This window comes from Tachysurus fulvidraco, chromosome 3, assembly GCF_022655615.1.
Source record: "Tachysurus fulvidraco isolate hzauxx_2018 chromosome 3, HZAU_PFXX_2.0, whole genome shotgun sequence".
NCBI lineage: Eukaryota > Metazoa > Chordata > Actinopteri > Siluriformes > Bagridae > Tachysurus > Tachysurus fulvidraco.
Window position 1 is genome coordinate 3,910,687 of NC_062520.1, and position 17,500 is coordinate 3,928,186.

Genomic DNA, 17,500 nt, shown 5'->3' on the forward strand with positions numbered 1-17,500 from the left:
CGAAGTAAAGGCTTTTATATGATGATCTCTGTAGAGAGGTGTTTAGGGAAGGAGTCTCCAGTTTCAGCACTGAGCATGTAGATGATGTGTAGACTGAAAATGCAGCCATCTATTCTTCAACTGGTGTTAAATAAATAAATAGGAAGTAGGTCAGTGTGTCTAGTGTGGTTTGTGTGTGTGTGTGTGTGTGTGTGTAATGTATGTAGTGTGGTTTTTGTGTACGTGTAGTGTATATGTAGTGCGGAGTGTGTTGTTTGTAGTGCGCTGTGTGTGTGTGTGTGTAGTTTAGTGTGGTGTGTGTACGTAAATGTGTACTGTATGTGTATTGTGTGTAGGTGTAGTGTGTGTGTACATGTGTGTAGTGTGTGTGTGTACATGTGTGTAGTGTGTGTGTGTACATGTGTGTAGTGTGTGTGTACATGTGTGTAGTGTGTGTGTGTGTACATGTGTGTAGTGTGTGTGTGTGTACATGTGTGTAGTGTGTGTGTGTGTACATGTGTGTAGTGTGTGTGTACATGTGTGTAGTGTGTGTGTGTACATATGAGTAGTGTAGTGTGTGTACGTATATGTGTGTGTGTACGTATATGTGTAGTGTGTGTGTGTACGTATATGTGTAGTGTGTGTGTGTGTGTGTGTACATGTATGTGTAGTGTGTGTCGCTGAGTCACTGGCTATTTTCAAGCGGCGGTTGAAGACCTACTTATTCAGGAAGCACTTCAACTAGCACTTCTTTCCTTATCCTTTGCATTTAAAAAAAAAAAAAAAAAAAAAAAACCTTTGATACTTTTTCATTGTAACTTTGAACAAATGTTTTAAACTCATGGTATCTTAAGTATGTAACCTAGTGAGCAGCATTAATGTATTCAGTGTTAGAGATTTAAGCACTTATGTACGTCGCTCTGGATAAGGGCGTCTGTCACATGCTGTAAATGTAATGTAAATGTGTGTGTACGTATATGTGTGTGTGTGTGTGTACGTATATGTGTGTGTGTGTGTACGTATATGTGTGTGTGTGTGTACGTATATGTGTGTGTGTGTGTGTACGTATATGTGTGTGTGTGTGTGTACGTATATGTGTGTGTGTGTGTACGTGTGTACGTATATGTAGTGTGTGTGTACGTATATGTAGTGTGTGTGTACGTATATGTGTAGTGTGTGTGTACGTATATGTGTAGTGTGTGTGTGTACGTATATGTGTAGTGTGTGTGTGTACGTATGTGTGTGTATGTATATGTGTGTGTACGTATATGTGTGTGTACGTATGTGTGTGTACGTATATGTGTAGTGTGTGTGTACGTATATGTGTAGTGTGTGTGTACGTATATGTGTAGTGAGTGTGTGTACGTATATGTGTAGTGAGTGTGTGTACGTATATGTGTAGTGTGTGTGTACGTATGTGTAGTGTGTGTGTGTATATGTAGTGTGTCTACGTGTGTATGTATGTAGTGTGTGTGTATGTATGTGTCTGTAGTGTGTGTCTGTGTGTATTTACGTGTCTGTAGTGTGTGTGTATACGTGTCTGTAGGGTGTGTGTGTGTGTGTACGTGTCTGTAGTGTGTGTGTATGTACGTGTGTGTATGTACATGTCTGTAGAGTGTGTGTGTGTGTGTACGTATATGTGTAGTGTGTGTGTGTGTACGTATATGTGTAGTGTGTGTGTGTGTGTCCGTATATGTGTAGTGTGTGTGTGTCCGTATATGTGTAGTGTGTGTGTGTACGTATATGTGTAGTGTGTGTGTGTGTGTGTGTACGTATATGTGTAGTGTGTGTGTGTGTGTGTGTACGTATATGTGTAGTGTGTGTGTGTGTGTGTGTACGTATATGTGTAGTGTGTGTGTGTGTGTGTGTGTGTGTACGTATATGTGTAGTGTGTGTGTGTGTGTGTGTACGTATATGTGTAGTGTGTGTGTGTGTACGTATATGTGTAGTGTGTGTGTGTACGTATATGTGTAGTGTGTGTGTGTGTGTGTACGTATGTGTAGTGTGTGTGTGTGTACGTATATGTGTAGTGTGTGTGTGTACGTATATGTGTAGTGTGTGTGTGTGTGTGTGTACGTATATGTGTAGTGTGTGTGTGTGTGTGTGTGTGTACGTATATGTGTAGTGTGTGTGTGTACGTATATGTGTAGTGTGTGTGTGTACGTATATGTGTAGTGTGTGTGTGTACGTATATGTGTAGTGTGTGTGTGTACGTATATGTGTAGTGTGTGTGTGTGTACGTATATGTGTAGTGTGTGTGTGTGTGTGTGTGTGTGTGTGTGTGTGTACGTATGTGTGTGTGTGTGTGTGTGTGTACGTATGTGTGTGTGTGTGTGTGTGTGTGTGTACGTATATGTGTAGTGTGTGTGTGTGTGTACGTATATGTGTAGTGTGTGTGTGTGTGTGTACGTATATGTGTAGTGTGTGTGTGTACGTATATGTGTAGTGTGTGTGTGTGTGTGTGTGTACGTATATGTGTAGTGTGTGTGTGTGTGTACATGTGTAGTGTGTGTGTGTATATATGTGTAGTGTCTACGTGTGTGTATATGTAGTGTGTTTGTGTGTATGTATGTGTCTGTAGTGTGTGTATGTACGTGTCTGTAGTGTGTGTGTGTGTGTGTGTGTGTCTGTAGGGTGTGTGTGTGTGTACGTGTGTGTGTATGTACATGTCTGTAGAGTGTGTGTATGTACATGTCTGTAGTGTGTGTGTGTATACGTACGTGTCCGTAGTGTATGTGTGTACGTGTCTGTAGTGTGTGTGTGTGTGTGTGTGGTTTCTCCATTTTTGCTCATCATCTGCGTAACTGTTTTAATGTCAGTCGCTCGACACAGCAGAGTTATTAATGTTTCACTCTGAGCCCAAAGGCTAAACGCTCGACCGTGCTGTTGGCTTGTAGCTGTCTGTAGAGGTACGAGGAGGATGAAGAGGAGGATGAAGAGGAGGAGATGGGGTGGTGAGGTCGACCCAGATTAACCTGCCCCAAGCTCATTACCCAGCTCTGCATTTCCAATGCTTTAGGTCATTGATCAGTGCACTGGGCGCCAGGCGTGCAGGCAGCCTGAGCCTCGTTCGTCTCCGCTCAGAAACCCTACACTGGACATCTGATCCTGTCTCTACCCATAATGCACCAGGGCGCACGCGGCATCGGAGAGAGCGTCACTGTGCCGAGTTTCCTCGCATTCCATCCGTCTTATTTCTGCCCCCACTGATCCTTTACGGGTTCTTCATAAACGTCCGTTACCGGGTCGATGGGCGGGGTCTCGACCCGGTACTGTTGCCAAGCAACGACGATACACCGATCCGGTTTTTATGTTTTACTACTTTTTTTAAGGAATATTTTTAGACAACTTAACATTACCATTTGTTTGTTTATTTGTTTATTTTAACTATAAGGTGCAGAAAGATACCCCTCGTACCCCAACGAGAGAGAGGGAGAGAGGGAGAGAGAGAGAGAGAGAGGAAACAGGATAGATTAGTGACGGCGCTGAGAAATCAAGGTTTATAAAGGAATAAATAAATAAATAAATAAATAAATATGAAATGTAGAGAAAACTACATTTAAATGTAGAGAAAAGTCTATTTAAAAAAAAAAAATCACAATATTTAATCATTGCTTCGGGTGTCGCTTGTTTACCTCAATATTTATTTTTTTCTAGAAAATACATTTATTATTAATTCTAATTTTTAGTGACCTCTTTATTAAATAATGAAAACTGTAGAATTGTTGCATAATTACATGTAGCATTGAATCGATCGTGTCCCGAATACAGTTTAATTTTATTGTAAAGATATTATTATTATTATTATTATTATAACAACAACAACAACAATAATAAAAAGTCTTCTTGATGTTTACAGGATTTTTATTTCCTGAGAAATGTTTGCTGCCGATTCAGCACAACGTAACTCGACAAATATTAGTAAAATAATATTTAAGATAATAAATAAGAAGATAAAATATATAAAATAAGATATGTAGTGTTAAATAATATGGATATAAAAGAAATATTTTCTCTTAAAAAATAAATAAATATTGATTTATTGAAAATTAGACTTTTATTATTTGTTACACACACCACATAAAAAAGATAGATATATATATATTTTAAATGTACAGATATTTCTATTTATCTGAGCAGGACTGTTTCATGCAACGTGGTGCGACGCCTCCGACACTCGTCTCGGCGTCACGGACGTTTTTAAAAGCAGTGTCGCGGGCTTCGGCTTCCTCCTGAGCAGCTCGTCGGCTTCATTTTTCCTGTTTGAACGTGCTTTCGCTGCACCGCCGGCCCCGGCGTCTGTTGTACGAAGTTCGAGTGTGTAACCATGGCGACGAGCAGCTGAGCGCTCGCTGCAGGCCACCGCGAGTCTCCATTGGCTGTTTGACTTAAAGCGGATGGGGGGAGGGGAGGTGCGAGCGCTTGCTTTCTCTCTCTCTCACACACACACACACACACACACACACAAACAAACACGGCTCACGAAGCTAAGCATGGTGTGTGTGTGTGTGTGTGTGAGATCTCAGGGTAATAACAGCAATCTAACATCAGCTGCACCTGCCTGCTTAATTCCATCTAAAACAAGCTGCATGTTAGTTAGTTAAAGTCCTGATGCTACATTTACACTTTATACACGTTTTAAAAACCCCCACATCTGGATTATAGTAAAGTCAAACGCTGCTTTAAAAGAACAAAACCAACTCGTGGGGGTTCGGGGGGACACGCACGCGTTAGAGTCGTACGTTTGTTTACGCAAATACATGCAAATCCGACGTGGTGCACGTTTACGCTTCAAACTTTACAAACCACGCTCACCACACAGCTCGTTTTTTTTTACACGATCCTTTCACACAATTTGTTTATACATAATTTTATTGTATGATTCTTTTGTTACATGTTTTTCACACCATTCTCTTTTTTAATAATTCTTATGCGTGATTCTCTTTACACATTTTTTTAAATAACTCTTACATGATTCTCTTACATGATTCTTTTACATGATTCTTTTACACGATTCTTTTACATGATTCTCTTACATGATTCTTTTACATGATTCTTTTAAATGATTCTCTTGCATGATTCTCTTATGATTCTCTTATATGATTCTTTTACATGATTCTCTTACGTGATTCTTTTCCACTCATTCACTTGACTCTTCAGGATATCTTGTTTCCGAACGAAGTCTGTGTGTATTTTACTTAATTATTTCTTTTTGACACTAATCAAAAGCCATTGTTATACAAATAATATAAATAATTAAAAGGATCAAACTGATTCGTTTTGACAGTTTGACTGTTCACACTTATGTTATAGCAGCTGTAAACATCCTGCCACGTGGTTTCTGTCTCTTTACAAACAAAGCTAATCGTGTTAAGAGAAAGTCACCGAGGTTAAAGCTCTAGCTCCGCCTCTGCAGCAGAACTGGAGACTTCTTCCCTAAATGTTAACGTCGTCTCAGAGATGAACGTATCGGCACCGCCTGACCAATCAGAATCCGGCGAGTAAACCGCTAGTGGAAATGTTGCTGCGATTGTCTTGTAATCGTTTCTCGTCCTGTCTCGCTCTTGTGTCGCAGGTCTCGTAGTCGAGGCAGAGCTCAGGCTGATGATGAGGACAGCATGGACGCCACGGACGCCACGCTGCCGCCAGAGACGGGTGAGAGGAAAATTTGTTTTTGTTAGCAGTCTGCCATGTGGAGAGAGCGAGAGAGAGACAGAAAGACTGAAAGAAAGCGAGAAACAGTGAGAGAGAGAGAGAGAAAGCAAGAGAGAGACGGAAAGACTAAGAGAGAGAGAGACGGAAAGACTGAAAGAGAGACACAGTGAGAGAGAGAGAGAGAGAGAGCGAGACAGTGTGTGAGAGAGGGAGAGAGACAGACAGTGTGTGAGAGAGAGAGAGACAGACAGTGTGTGTGAGAGAGAGAGACAGACAGTGTGTGTGAGAGAGAGAGTGTGTGAGAGAGAGAGAGAGAGAGAGACACAGTGTGAGAGAGAGAGAGACAGACAGACAGAGAGACAGACAGTGAGAGAGAGAGAGAGACAGACAGTGAGAGAGAGAGAGAGACAGACAGTGAGAGAGAGACAGACAGTGAGAGAGAGAGACAGACAGTGAGAGAGAGAGACAGACAGAGAGAGAGAGACAGACAGTGAGAGAGAGAGACAGACAGTGAGAGAGAGAGACAGACAGTGAGAGAGAGAGACAGATAGTGTGAGAGAGAGAGAGAGAGAGACAGACAGTGAGTGAGAGAGACAGACAGTGAGAGAGACAGACAGTGAGAGAGACAGACAGTGAGAGAGACAGACAGTGAGAGAGACAGACAGTGAGAGAGACAGACAGTGAGAGAGACAGACAGTGAGAGAGACAGTGAGAGAGAGAGAGATAGAGACAGACAGTGAGAGAGAGAGAGAGAGAGACAGACAGTGAGTGAGAGAGACAGTGAGAGACAGACAGTGAGTGAGAGAGACAGTGAGAGACAGACAGTGAGTGAGAGAGAGAGACAGACAGTGAGAGAGAGACAGACAGTGAGAGAGAGACAGACAGTGAGAGAGAGACAGACAGTGAGAGAGAGACAGACAGTGAGAGAGAGACAGACAGTGAGAGAGAGACAGACAGTGAGAGAGAGACAGACAGTGAGAGAGAGACAGAGAGAGAGAGAGAGAGAGAGAGACAGACAGACAGTGAGAGAGAGAGACAGACAGACAGTGAGAGAGAGAGACAGTGAGAGAGAGACCGACAGAGACAGTGAGAGAGAGAGACACACAGAGACATTGAGAGAGAGAGAGAGAGAGAGTAAGAGAGAGACAGTGAGAGAGGGGGGGTCTGAGATCTGAGGTTTGGAGCCTTTGAAGAATTCATAGAGCGCTAAATGGAAAACCCGACACTGAAAGGAACGAGGGATTTCTGCAGCGCTCTCGCTCTCAGTTCGAGGTGTCGGCTTGGAGACGAGGAATGACTAATACTTTCTGAAAGCTTTGACCATTTCAGCCGCTCTCACACGTGATGCTCTCGCACGTGACGCTACCGCACTTCTTTCTCCGATCCCGGGTGCACACGTACGCCACGTTTTAACCACAAAACACTCGCGTTAAAAAGCCCTCGTCGTAAAATCCGCCGCCGCAGCGAGTCGCTAACAACAACGTGAGCTTCGTCTAGAAACAGAGAAGAGCAAAGGCGGGAAAACGGCAACGTGAGAATGTTCTGATTCCTGAAAAATTCAGCATTGGGTTTGGGATGAGTGCAGTTTGGGGGGCGCTGATTTCAGACCAGTTTAAATGTGAGAACTGAAGAGACTTTACGTGTAAACATGAGGATTGTTTTTACGTCTGTTTAGAGATTTTTATCCTATTATCGGTTTTAAGCCTCTCAGGTAACCGCTCATCGCCCCACTGATGGGAAAACGTGTCAAATTCATTTATAATAAGAGTTCTCCAACATGCATGTAGCTTTGCACTTTGGGGAATGGGCGGGGCTGTGTCTCGAAAGGGGCGGGGTTTCGCTTACCGTCTATCGTAAAATCTAACAAACACGGCGACTTCAAATTTAAAAACAAAACCAGATATATATATATTTTTTTTAATTATTTAAAAATTAGATATTTATTTTTTATTTATTTACTTACATAAAAAAAGTATCAATATTTAATGTTATATTTTATATTTATTATGTTGGCTTCTTTCAGCCAGTTTGTTCATATTATTATTTTTATTTATTTATTTATTTATTTATTTATTTATTTATTTATTTATTTATTTATTTATTTATTTTTAAATTAATAAAAATTTAGCCAGATATCTCAGAGTCTCACAAACGTATTATCACGATGTCGCGTGTTATTTTCTCATATCGCCGAGTCATAGCGCCCCGAAGACTGTACTGAGCATGTGCAGGTTTCCATGGTGATGTTCTAAAGAACATGCATATAAATAAGTAAATAAATAAGTAAATAAATAAGTAAATAAATAAGTAAATAAATAAGTAAATAAATAAGTAAATAAATAAAAAAATAAATAAAAGGAGAGAGTTTAAAAGAACGAGTACGATAACGATGAAGATTTCCAGGAGCTTCTGCATGCGTGCGTGTGAGCGAGGACTCGAGGACGGCCGTCTCGGGGAAAAAAAAGTGGGTCACGGAGAGATTTATTTATTTATTTATTTATTTATTTATTTATTTATTTATTTATTTATTTAGGTCCGTGTCCTGTGCTACAGCTCTCCGTGCGCATGTTTCTCAGCCGGATTGTGAAATCTCCTCCTCCTCCTCATCATCATCATCATCAGAGCTTCAGGCTTTCATCTCGTTTGCGGCCGCGATGCCATCACGGCGTCTCCGTGCGGTCCATTCACACTGCACACTCTTTAACGACGTCGTCTTTTGTCCGTTTCCGTTCTATCCCCTCCATTTTTTCTTTCTTTTCCACTAAGAACAGCTGCTCGGTGCACGTTAGCGTCCCGCCGGGTGGTTAATTACACTTTAGAGTCCGTCTGCGTCGACTTGTGGGATTTTCCGTACAGGAGAAAAAAGGATTGACAGGAAGGAAACCTTTTTTTTTTTATCTTCCTCGTGTCTCGGTTGCAGGGAAGCGTGCGGATTGGTGTCTTGCGTGGAAACGATAAAGACGTAGCGCAACACGCTTCAGTGCTTCAGAACTCCTCTTTTTTTCTTCTCTCCACTGTAATAGATGTGTTGAAGTAGGAGGAAAAGAAAATTCCTCAGAAGTACTTTTTTCCTTCTTTTTTAAATAAACGACTGACTGCCAATCACGCTCAGGTCACTGACTTCAAACAACTGCTTTCAGACTTTTTGTTTATTTATTTATTCCTTTATTTATTCACTCACTCAGAATAAAAAAAAGCATTTAAATTAAACTGGTAGGATTTCTCCCCCCCCCAGGATGATGATGATGATGATGATGGGGTGAGATGTTCAGATGTTCAGATGCACAAACACACACGCACAAACACACACATACATATCTTACGAATGTCTTTTAAATGGTGCGTGCGTGCGTGTGTTTGTGCGAGCGTGCGTGTGTGTTTGTGCGAGCATGCGTGTGTGTTTGTGCGAGCGTGCGTGTGTGTTTGTGCGAGCGTGCGTGGGTGTTTGTGCGAGCGTGCGTGGGTGTTTGTGTGTGCGTGTGTTTGTGCGTGTTTGTGTGTTTGTGCGTGCGTGTGTGTTTGTGCGAGCGTGCGTGTGTGTTTGTGTGTGCGTGCGTGTGTGTTTGTGCGAGCGTGCGTGTGTGTTTGTGTGTGCGTGCGTGCGTGTGTGTTTGTGTGTGCGTGCGTGTGTGTTTGTGCGTGCGTGTGTGTGTTTGTGCGTGCGTGCGTGTGTGTTTGTGCGTGCGTGCGTGTGTGTTTGTGCGTGCGTGCGTGTGTGTGTGTGTGTTTGTGTGCGAGTGTGTGCGTGCGTGTGTGTGTGTGTGTTTGTGCGTGTGTGTGTTTGTGCGAGCGTGTGTGTGTTTGTGCGTGCGTGCGTGTGTGTTTGTGCGTGCGTGCGTGTGTGTGTGTGTGTTTGTGTGCGAGTGTGTGCGTGCGTGTGTGTGTGTGTGTGTTTGTGCGAGTGTGTGTGTGTTTGTGCGAGTGTGTGTGTGTTTGTGCGTGCGTGTGTGTGTGTTTGTGCGTGCGTGTGTGTGTGTTTGTGCGTGCGTGTGTGTGTGTTTGTGCGTGCGTGTGTGTGTGTTTGTACTTTATAAACAGAAAAAAATACATAAGATTTTATTTCAGGAGAAATCGTAAGTTCTGTTTTTGTTTAGAAACTACAATTTCATGTTAAAAACGTTGTGATCTTTTCTCACATGAACTAATTACACTGTACTGGTTTCCTCACTGCTAATGAGCGTGTTAAAGAAGATCTGATTCAAATTGTGAAGTTTACTCACTGACCCCGCCCATTGTAAACCAAGCTCCGCCTCCAGGAGCTAAAAGACCGAGCTAGAGTGTTATTCGTGGTGAGTCGAGTCGGAAAGTTATTGGCCTGAACAATAAGAGGTTGTAATTCTGACTTCCTTCTTGGGGAAGGGTCAGAATTCATTCGGCCTGCTTGAATGTTCGTGTCGTTCTGGTTTAAGGATGGAGAACGGACGTTCTGGAGTTTCGTCACTGTCGTAAATTAAAACGTATTTGTTCCGTTTGTTAACAGCTGGAAGTTTTATACGGTTTGTGTCCAGGAGCGATGTTCATCACGCAGTAGTTACTGGTAAGATAGTTTTATATAACGTTATTGTTTTTTTCTGTGATGTGTGCGGAATTAACAGGCATCTCCGTGATGTGGTTGGGCGGAGTCAATAAGGGCGTGTCTATAAAATGATTGACGAGGTACATTCGATCTGCACGACTTTAACAAATAGACCGGAACGCAGTTTCCTTCAAACTCTTCTTCTGAGGATGTTTTACGGCCGTTATATTTGTTTAAAAACACGTTAATTAGTGTAATTAACCTCTGGTTAATAACGTTTACCGTCACGCGAATGTGTTACCATGGTAACCAGGAAAAAGCTTACTTGTGTGTGGAGTAACGATGTCGTGACGTTTTCTTTGTGCCGCCCACACACACACACACAAACACACGCATACACTAACACACGCATACACTAACACACACACAAAAACACACACGTACATACAAACACACACTCACACACAAACATGTATACACAAACACACATATACACACACAACGCACATACACACATACACAAACACACACACACACACACAAATATACGCAAACATACACACGCACACACAAACACACGCACACACAAACACACGCACACACAAACACATGCACACATATATATATATATATATATATATATATATATATATATATATATATATATATATATATACACAAACACACACACCCGCCGAGGCTCCGCACTCGTGGCTCAGTGTCACGTTCCTGCTCTTAAACACATCGAGAGGAAAAAACAACCAAAACATTTCACACCTCGTACCTTTTCACACACTGTTTAACAAGTGCTGGCTGGGCAAATTTACCTCCAGAGACTCGGCTTTCATCATCTCTCCTGGGGCTGATCCAAAGGTCACGGCAGCCGAACTGCTTTGTGTTTGCAAAAACAACAATGTGGGGATTTTTTTTCTAACCCTTTATTATCATGATCTGACGGTTTAAAGCAGTCTGAGGCTGTTTTTAGGAAATGACTGAGAAATGTCATTACTTTAATAAGAGTAATCAGTATCCTGATGTGAAGTCTGAGGAATAAGGGCAGTGTGATGGAGACATAAGAAAGATCAGATATTTATATGCACTTTTACTGACAGACAAATACTTTTGCACGAAGTTACTTATTTTTAAATGTTTCTTTATGCATCTTCCCTCATTTTTATTGGTCATTTTTAATGAATTAACAACAGTAATAATAATAATTATAATAATAATAATAGTAATAATTATACTACTACTACTATTACTACTACTACTAATAATACTTTGCCCTGTACATGTGTAATGACAATAAAGTTGAATCTAGTTTAAAGAAGAAGAAAATGATCAGCTAATTAATAAATAACATACAATTGATTAGACTGCATCATGCAAGTCATAAAAAACTATATATATATATACAAGTTTAAAAAAACCTTTTCAAACTTCCTTCAACATTAGTCAACACTAATACTAACTATTTTTTGAGAGTTTATAAATATAATTCATTTTATGAATGTAGTTATTTTGTAATTGTATTTATTTTCTGTATATATTCTGTATATATTCTGTATATGATGAATAATACATTTAAGAAATATTTAAAATGAAGTCAAACCTTCTATAAGAACTTCAGAATTTTATATATTTTATAAGTTCAACAATTAAAGTGCAGTCAGGATGGAGTTCTATAGGACACGCTGTGGTTTGACACGTGTGTGTGTGTGTGTGCATGACCTGATGCACTCGTCTGCCCGCTCTGGTGTATCGTGACACACTGACCCTCATCTTAATGTCAGATTTATTAAAGCTGAAAATGAGTCTGTGCTACACACACACACACACACACACACACACACGTGCGCACACACGCGCACGCACACACGTACACACACATTCTAATCCACAGGCGGTTCCTCCTTTTCATTTGCATGACGGATTGATTGACATTGGAGCGGATGATAATTGAGTTGTCCTGTCTGCGGTTTGTAATTTCATTGATCTGCATCTCACTTCCCCCTGTTTCAGTGTCAGAACTCAACGATTTCAGATGAAGGATTGAGACTCATGCAGTAAAAAAAAAAGCTCTGCGGGGGGACGAGCAGCATGTGTTCAGGATGTGTACAACGGACACGGACTAGTTACTAGGACTGGAAGCAGTTATTAAGCCTTGTACTTGTTTCTAGATGCATCTGATTTTGACTTACACAGTGACTGTGAGATAATCGGTCAGTATGTGTAGATGAGTCATAATTGTGCGATAATCGGTCAGTATGTGTAGATGAGTCATAATTGTGAGATAATCGGTCAGTATGTGTAGATGAGTCATAATTGTGAGATAATCGGTCAGTATGTGTAGATGAGTCATAATTGTGAGATAATCGGTCAGTATGTGTAGATGAGTCATAATTGTGAGATAGTCAGTATGTGTAGATGAGTCATAATTGTGAGATAATCGGTCAGTATGTGTAAATGAGTCATAACTGTGATATAATCAGTCAGTATGTGTAGATGAGTCATAATTGAGATAATTGGTCAGTATGTGTAGATGAGTCATAATTGTGAGATAATCTGTCAGTATGTGTAGATGAGTCATAATTGTGAGATAATCGGTCAGTATGTGTAGATGAGTCATAATTGTGAGATAGTCAGTATGTGTAGATGAGTCATAATTGTGAGATAATCAGTCAGTATGTGTAGATGAGTCATAATTGTGAGATAATCAGTCAGTATGTGTAGATGAGTCATAATTGTGAGATAATCAGTCAGTATGTGTAGATGAGTCATGATTGTGAGATAATCGGTCAATATGTGTAGATGAGTCATGATTGTGAGATAATCGGTCAGTATGTGTAGATGAGTCATAACTGTGAGATAATCGGTCAGTATGTGTAGATGAGTCATAATTGTGAGATAATTCGTCAGTATGTGTAGATGAGTCATAATTGTGAGATAATCAGTCAGTATGTGTAGATGAGTCATAATTGTGAGATAATCGGTCAGTATGTGTAGATGTCATAATTGTGAGATAATCAGTCAGTATGTGTAGATGAGTCATAATTGTGAGATAATCTGTCAGTATGTGTAGATGAGTCATGATTGTGAGATAATCCGTCAGTATGTGTAGATGAGTCATAATTGTGAGATAATCAGTCAGTATGTGTAGATGAGTCATAATTGTGAGATAATCGGTCAGTATGTGTAAATGAGTCATAACTGTGATATAATCAGTCAGTATGTGTAGATGAGTCATAATTGTGAGATAATCGGTCAGTATGTGTAGATGAGTCATAATTGTGAGATAGTCAGTATGTGTAGATGAGTCATAATTGTGATATAATCAGTCAGTATGTGTAGATGAGTCATAATTGTGAGATAATCAGTCAGTATGTGTAGATGAGTCATAATTGTGAGATAATCGGTCAGTATGTGTAGATGTCATAATTGTGAGATAATTGGTCAGTATGTATAGATGAGTCATAATTGTGAGATAATCTGTCAGTATGTGTAGATGAGTCATGATTGTGAGATAATCAGTCAGTATGTGTAGATGAGTCATAATTGAGATAATTGGTCAGTATGTGTAGATGAGTCATAATTGTGAGATAATTGGTCAGTATGTGTAGATGAGTCATGATTGTGAGATAATTGGTCAATATGTGTAGATGTCATAACTGTGAGATAATTAGTCAGTATGTGTAGATGAGTCATAATTGAGATAATCGGTCAGTATGTGTAGATGAGTCATAATTGTGAGATAATCAGTCAGTATGTGTAGATGAGTCATAATTGTGAGATAATTGGTCAGTATGTGTAGATGAGTCATAATTGAGATAATTGGTCAGTATGTGTAGATGAGTCATAATTGTGAGATAATCTGTCAGTATGTGTAGATGAGTCATAATTGTGAGATAATCGGTCAGTATGTGTAGATGAGTCATAATTGTGAGATAGTCAGTATGTGTAGATGAGTCATAATTGTGAGATAATTCGTCAGTATGTGTAGATGAGTCATAATTGTGAGATAATCAGTCAGTATGTGTAGATGAGTCATAATTGTGAGATAATCGGTCAGTATGTGTAGATGAGTCATAATTGTGAGATAATCGGTCAGTATGTGTAGATGAGTCATAATTGTGAGATAATCGGTCAGTATGTGTAGATGAGTCATAATTGAGATAATTGGTCAGTATGTGTAGATGAGTCATGATTGTGAGATAATTGGTCAGTATGTGTAGATGAGTCATAATTGTGAGATAATCGGTCAGTATGTGTAGATGAGTCATGATTGTGAGAGAGTCAGTATGTGTAGATGAGTCATAATTGAGATAATTGGTCAGTATGTGTAGATGAGTCATGACTGTGATATGTCAGAGTTTTAGACCAGAAGTTAAAGTTTAGAGATAAGTCAGGACTCTGTGGTAATATGTCGGGGTTTGACTTCATACATAAGTATATTGGACGCGGTGGAAGTTTGCAAAGTTTGAATTTTGAGATAAGGACAAACCTGTAGAAAGAAGAAAAAGTCTAAATTTTGAGAAATTTAATTTTTTGTTAACCTTGGGATTCAAAGGTAATTAATTAAAATTTTGAGAAGTCTGAGATAATGTCCCAATTTATATATAATAAATGAGGATTTTGCAATAAATCAGAACTTTGAGATATCAGAATTTTGAGATAACAGTTTGAAAATAATAAATCAGACTTTTTTGTCAGAAATTCAGAACTTTGAGATAATAAATAACAATTGTAAGATCGTGTAAAGTTTGAGGTAGTAGATCTGATGGATAATAGTGTTCGATAACGTGAATTTTGGGATGATGCATTCGATTTTTGAGGTAAGAATTCTGAGATAAGTAGTCAGGATAGAGATAAAAGGCAACATTGTGGTAACTGTCGCTGCTGCCGCCAATAAAGAAAAAAAACTTTCCTGCAGTATTTTATCTTCTCCACCTGGCAGAAATGACACCTGCATTATAAACACTGGAAGTTTAAAACAAACTGAATCCAAATCCACATTTTGTTCTGTTTTCCTTCAGTCTCCCAGGTGTAGCATTTTTGGAACAGTGACACGAATTATATTGTTTACTTTTTTCCACTCTTTTCTCTGAGCAGAAGCCATGGAGCTGGACGTAGATGACGAGGAGGAGGAGGATTTCCCTCAGACGCTGTCGCCGCTCTTCCAGCGCTCCGTGTCTGAGGACTCAGCCGGCTCGTCTGCCTCGACCACTGGGAAAGCCAAATCTAGGTTAGTGAGAAGCACACACACACACACACACACACACACACACACACACGCGCACGCGCGGTGAGCGGCTTTATATCCGAGAAGAGCGAGAGGATTTTTATTTTGAATAGCAGCGATGGAGAATGTGTTTGTGCTGCTTGGGGTAAAAAAAAAAAAAAAAGAGTATACAAAGCAGAGGGCACATGATGAAAAGAGCTCAGGCTGTGTGTGTGTGTGTGTGTGTGTGTGTGTGTGTGTGTGTGTGTGTGTGGTTCACTGAGGTCAGAGAGAATGAGGGGGAGGAGGAAAGCCGGGGCTGAGCAGCAGTGATCATAGAGCAGGGGGATGATGGGAAGAGGAGGGAGGCCGAGACCCGGCACGATGCAGCCTCGCGACCTGCTGATGTCATTAGTACACAGAGGAAAGAAGAGGAGGGAAAAAACCCACGCTCTCTTTCTACTCCCAATTAGCCGCGATTGTCTGCTTTCCGCTGTGCAGCGTATTGAGCAACACGACTGGGAGTGGAGGCTTCCCCCCCCCTCCCCCCTCAGCCTCTCCACCTACACCACCCCAGCCACATGACTCCGCTACAGAAATCACACACAGCACGCCGAACCCCACCGACACCCACCGTTAGAGTCTTCATTAAGTAATGACAAGCTTTTTAAATCATTTTATAGTTAGATTCAAGTTTCAGTTTTTCGACAGTAATTTAGAATTTAGGGAAATCGGAAATGTACGAAGGTTTTAGGTTTTGGTTTAGAATTTTGTGTTTTGAGAGAAAATTCACACCGTAATTCGGAAATTTCGAGACAGCGGGTCAGAATTTTTGGTAGTTCGACCAAATTTTGAGAAGTCAGAATTTAGTGGCAATTTTGAGGTCAGAATTTTGAGATAAAGTGAAAATTTAAGATGATTTTTTTGTTAGTTAGTAAGTTTGAACTTTTGAGAAGTCAGAATTTAGTGGCAATTTTGAGGTCAGAATTTTGAGATAAAGTGAAAATTTAAGATGATTTTTTTGTTAGTTAGTAAGTTTGAACTTTTGGGAAGTTAGAATTTTGAGATAAGATGTTAAAATTTAGAATCAATGTCATATTTTTGAGCGATTTTTTTTTAGATCTCCGGACTTCGATTTCGAAAAAACTTAGTTTTTTTTGAGACAACAGACGAAGTCAGAAGTCGACATAATCGTTCGGGATTTTTGAGACGGTCAGAATTTTGAGGTAACATAATTTCTGAAGTTTGAGAAAAGAAGTTAGATTTTTGAGAGAATGATAAAAATTTTAAGTAGTAAGGTTTTTGAGATTTTTGTAATGCTCTCAGATTATAACGACTCGTTTGCTATAAAGTGCCTCGTTATCACGAACCTCATTTACGATCGACCTTTAAACGTCTCGAGATCCTTATAAATGGATCACGGCGTCGAGTCCGAGCCAGCGATTTATCAGTTACTCGCCGATTTAATGACCATTTCTTATGCTGCTTTAGCGAGACGTCTAAGAGACGTACGTTCAGCGTTGTGTCTCTGTTTTTCGGCTAGCTATGAAGTGGATCAGGCATTTTGTTGGTCCTTAGTGCTCTTTAGCTGAACAATAAAAAAAAACTAAACAAAAGATGAATAATTTTAGTGGAAAAATGTTTTTTGTCTCTGAACAATATTTGCAGTCGGAGATCTTTAAACCTCGTAGCTCAGATCTCCTCGTGTGCCCTGTGTACCTGTAGCAGCGTTAAATATCAGTTTGTGTTTGACGAGCAGCTCTTTTGGCATCCGAGTGAGTCGCTGTGAGTGTTTTCGGTGTCACGCTTATCCAAGTGGATCGTCATCTCCTCCCCCTCCACTCCTTCCGAGCAGAACCTCCTCTCTGTCGGACGCGTTCCAGGGTTTCCAGCCAGCCAGCGGGGAGTTAAAGAGCCGAGAGGAACCGAACGCCTCGAGGGAAAACAGTGTGTGTGTGTGTGTGCGCGCGCGTGTGCTGTTGCGCTTCATTTAGAGTCACTGGATAAAAAGTTACATTACGTGTGTGTGTGTGTGTGTGTGTGTGTGTGTGTGTGTGTGTGTGTGTGTGTGTGTGTGTGTGTGACTCTCACTTTAATTTCTTATAATCTTGTGGGTGGAATTGTAGTACTTT

The 17,500-nt window shown here is 40.4% G+C and overlaps 1 protein-coding gene across 10 annotated transcripts in view; it reads left to right on the forward strand.

The window, feature by feature from the left end:
• kmt2ca (lysine (K)-specific methyltransferase 2Ca) overlaps positions 1-17,500 on the forward strand; it is a 157,555-nt gene that overhangs the window by 26,968 nt on the left and 113,087 nt on the right. For all 10 annotated transcript variants that reach the window (XM_047811175.1, XM_047811172.1, XM_047811170.1 and 7 more), the window contains exons 3-4: positions 5,555-5,634; positions 15,260-15,392. In XM_047811175.1, coding sequence (XP_047667131.1) covers positions 5,555-5,634; positions 15,260-15,392 — 213 coding nt within the window. The remainder of the gene's footprint in view (positions 1-5,554; positions 5,635-15,259; positions 15,393-17,500) is intronic.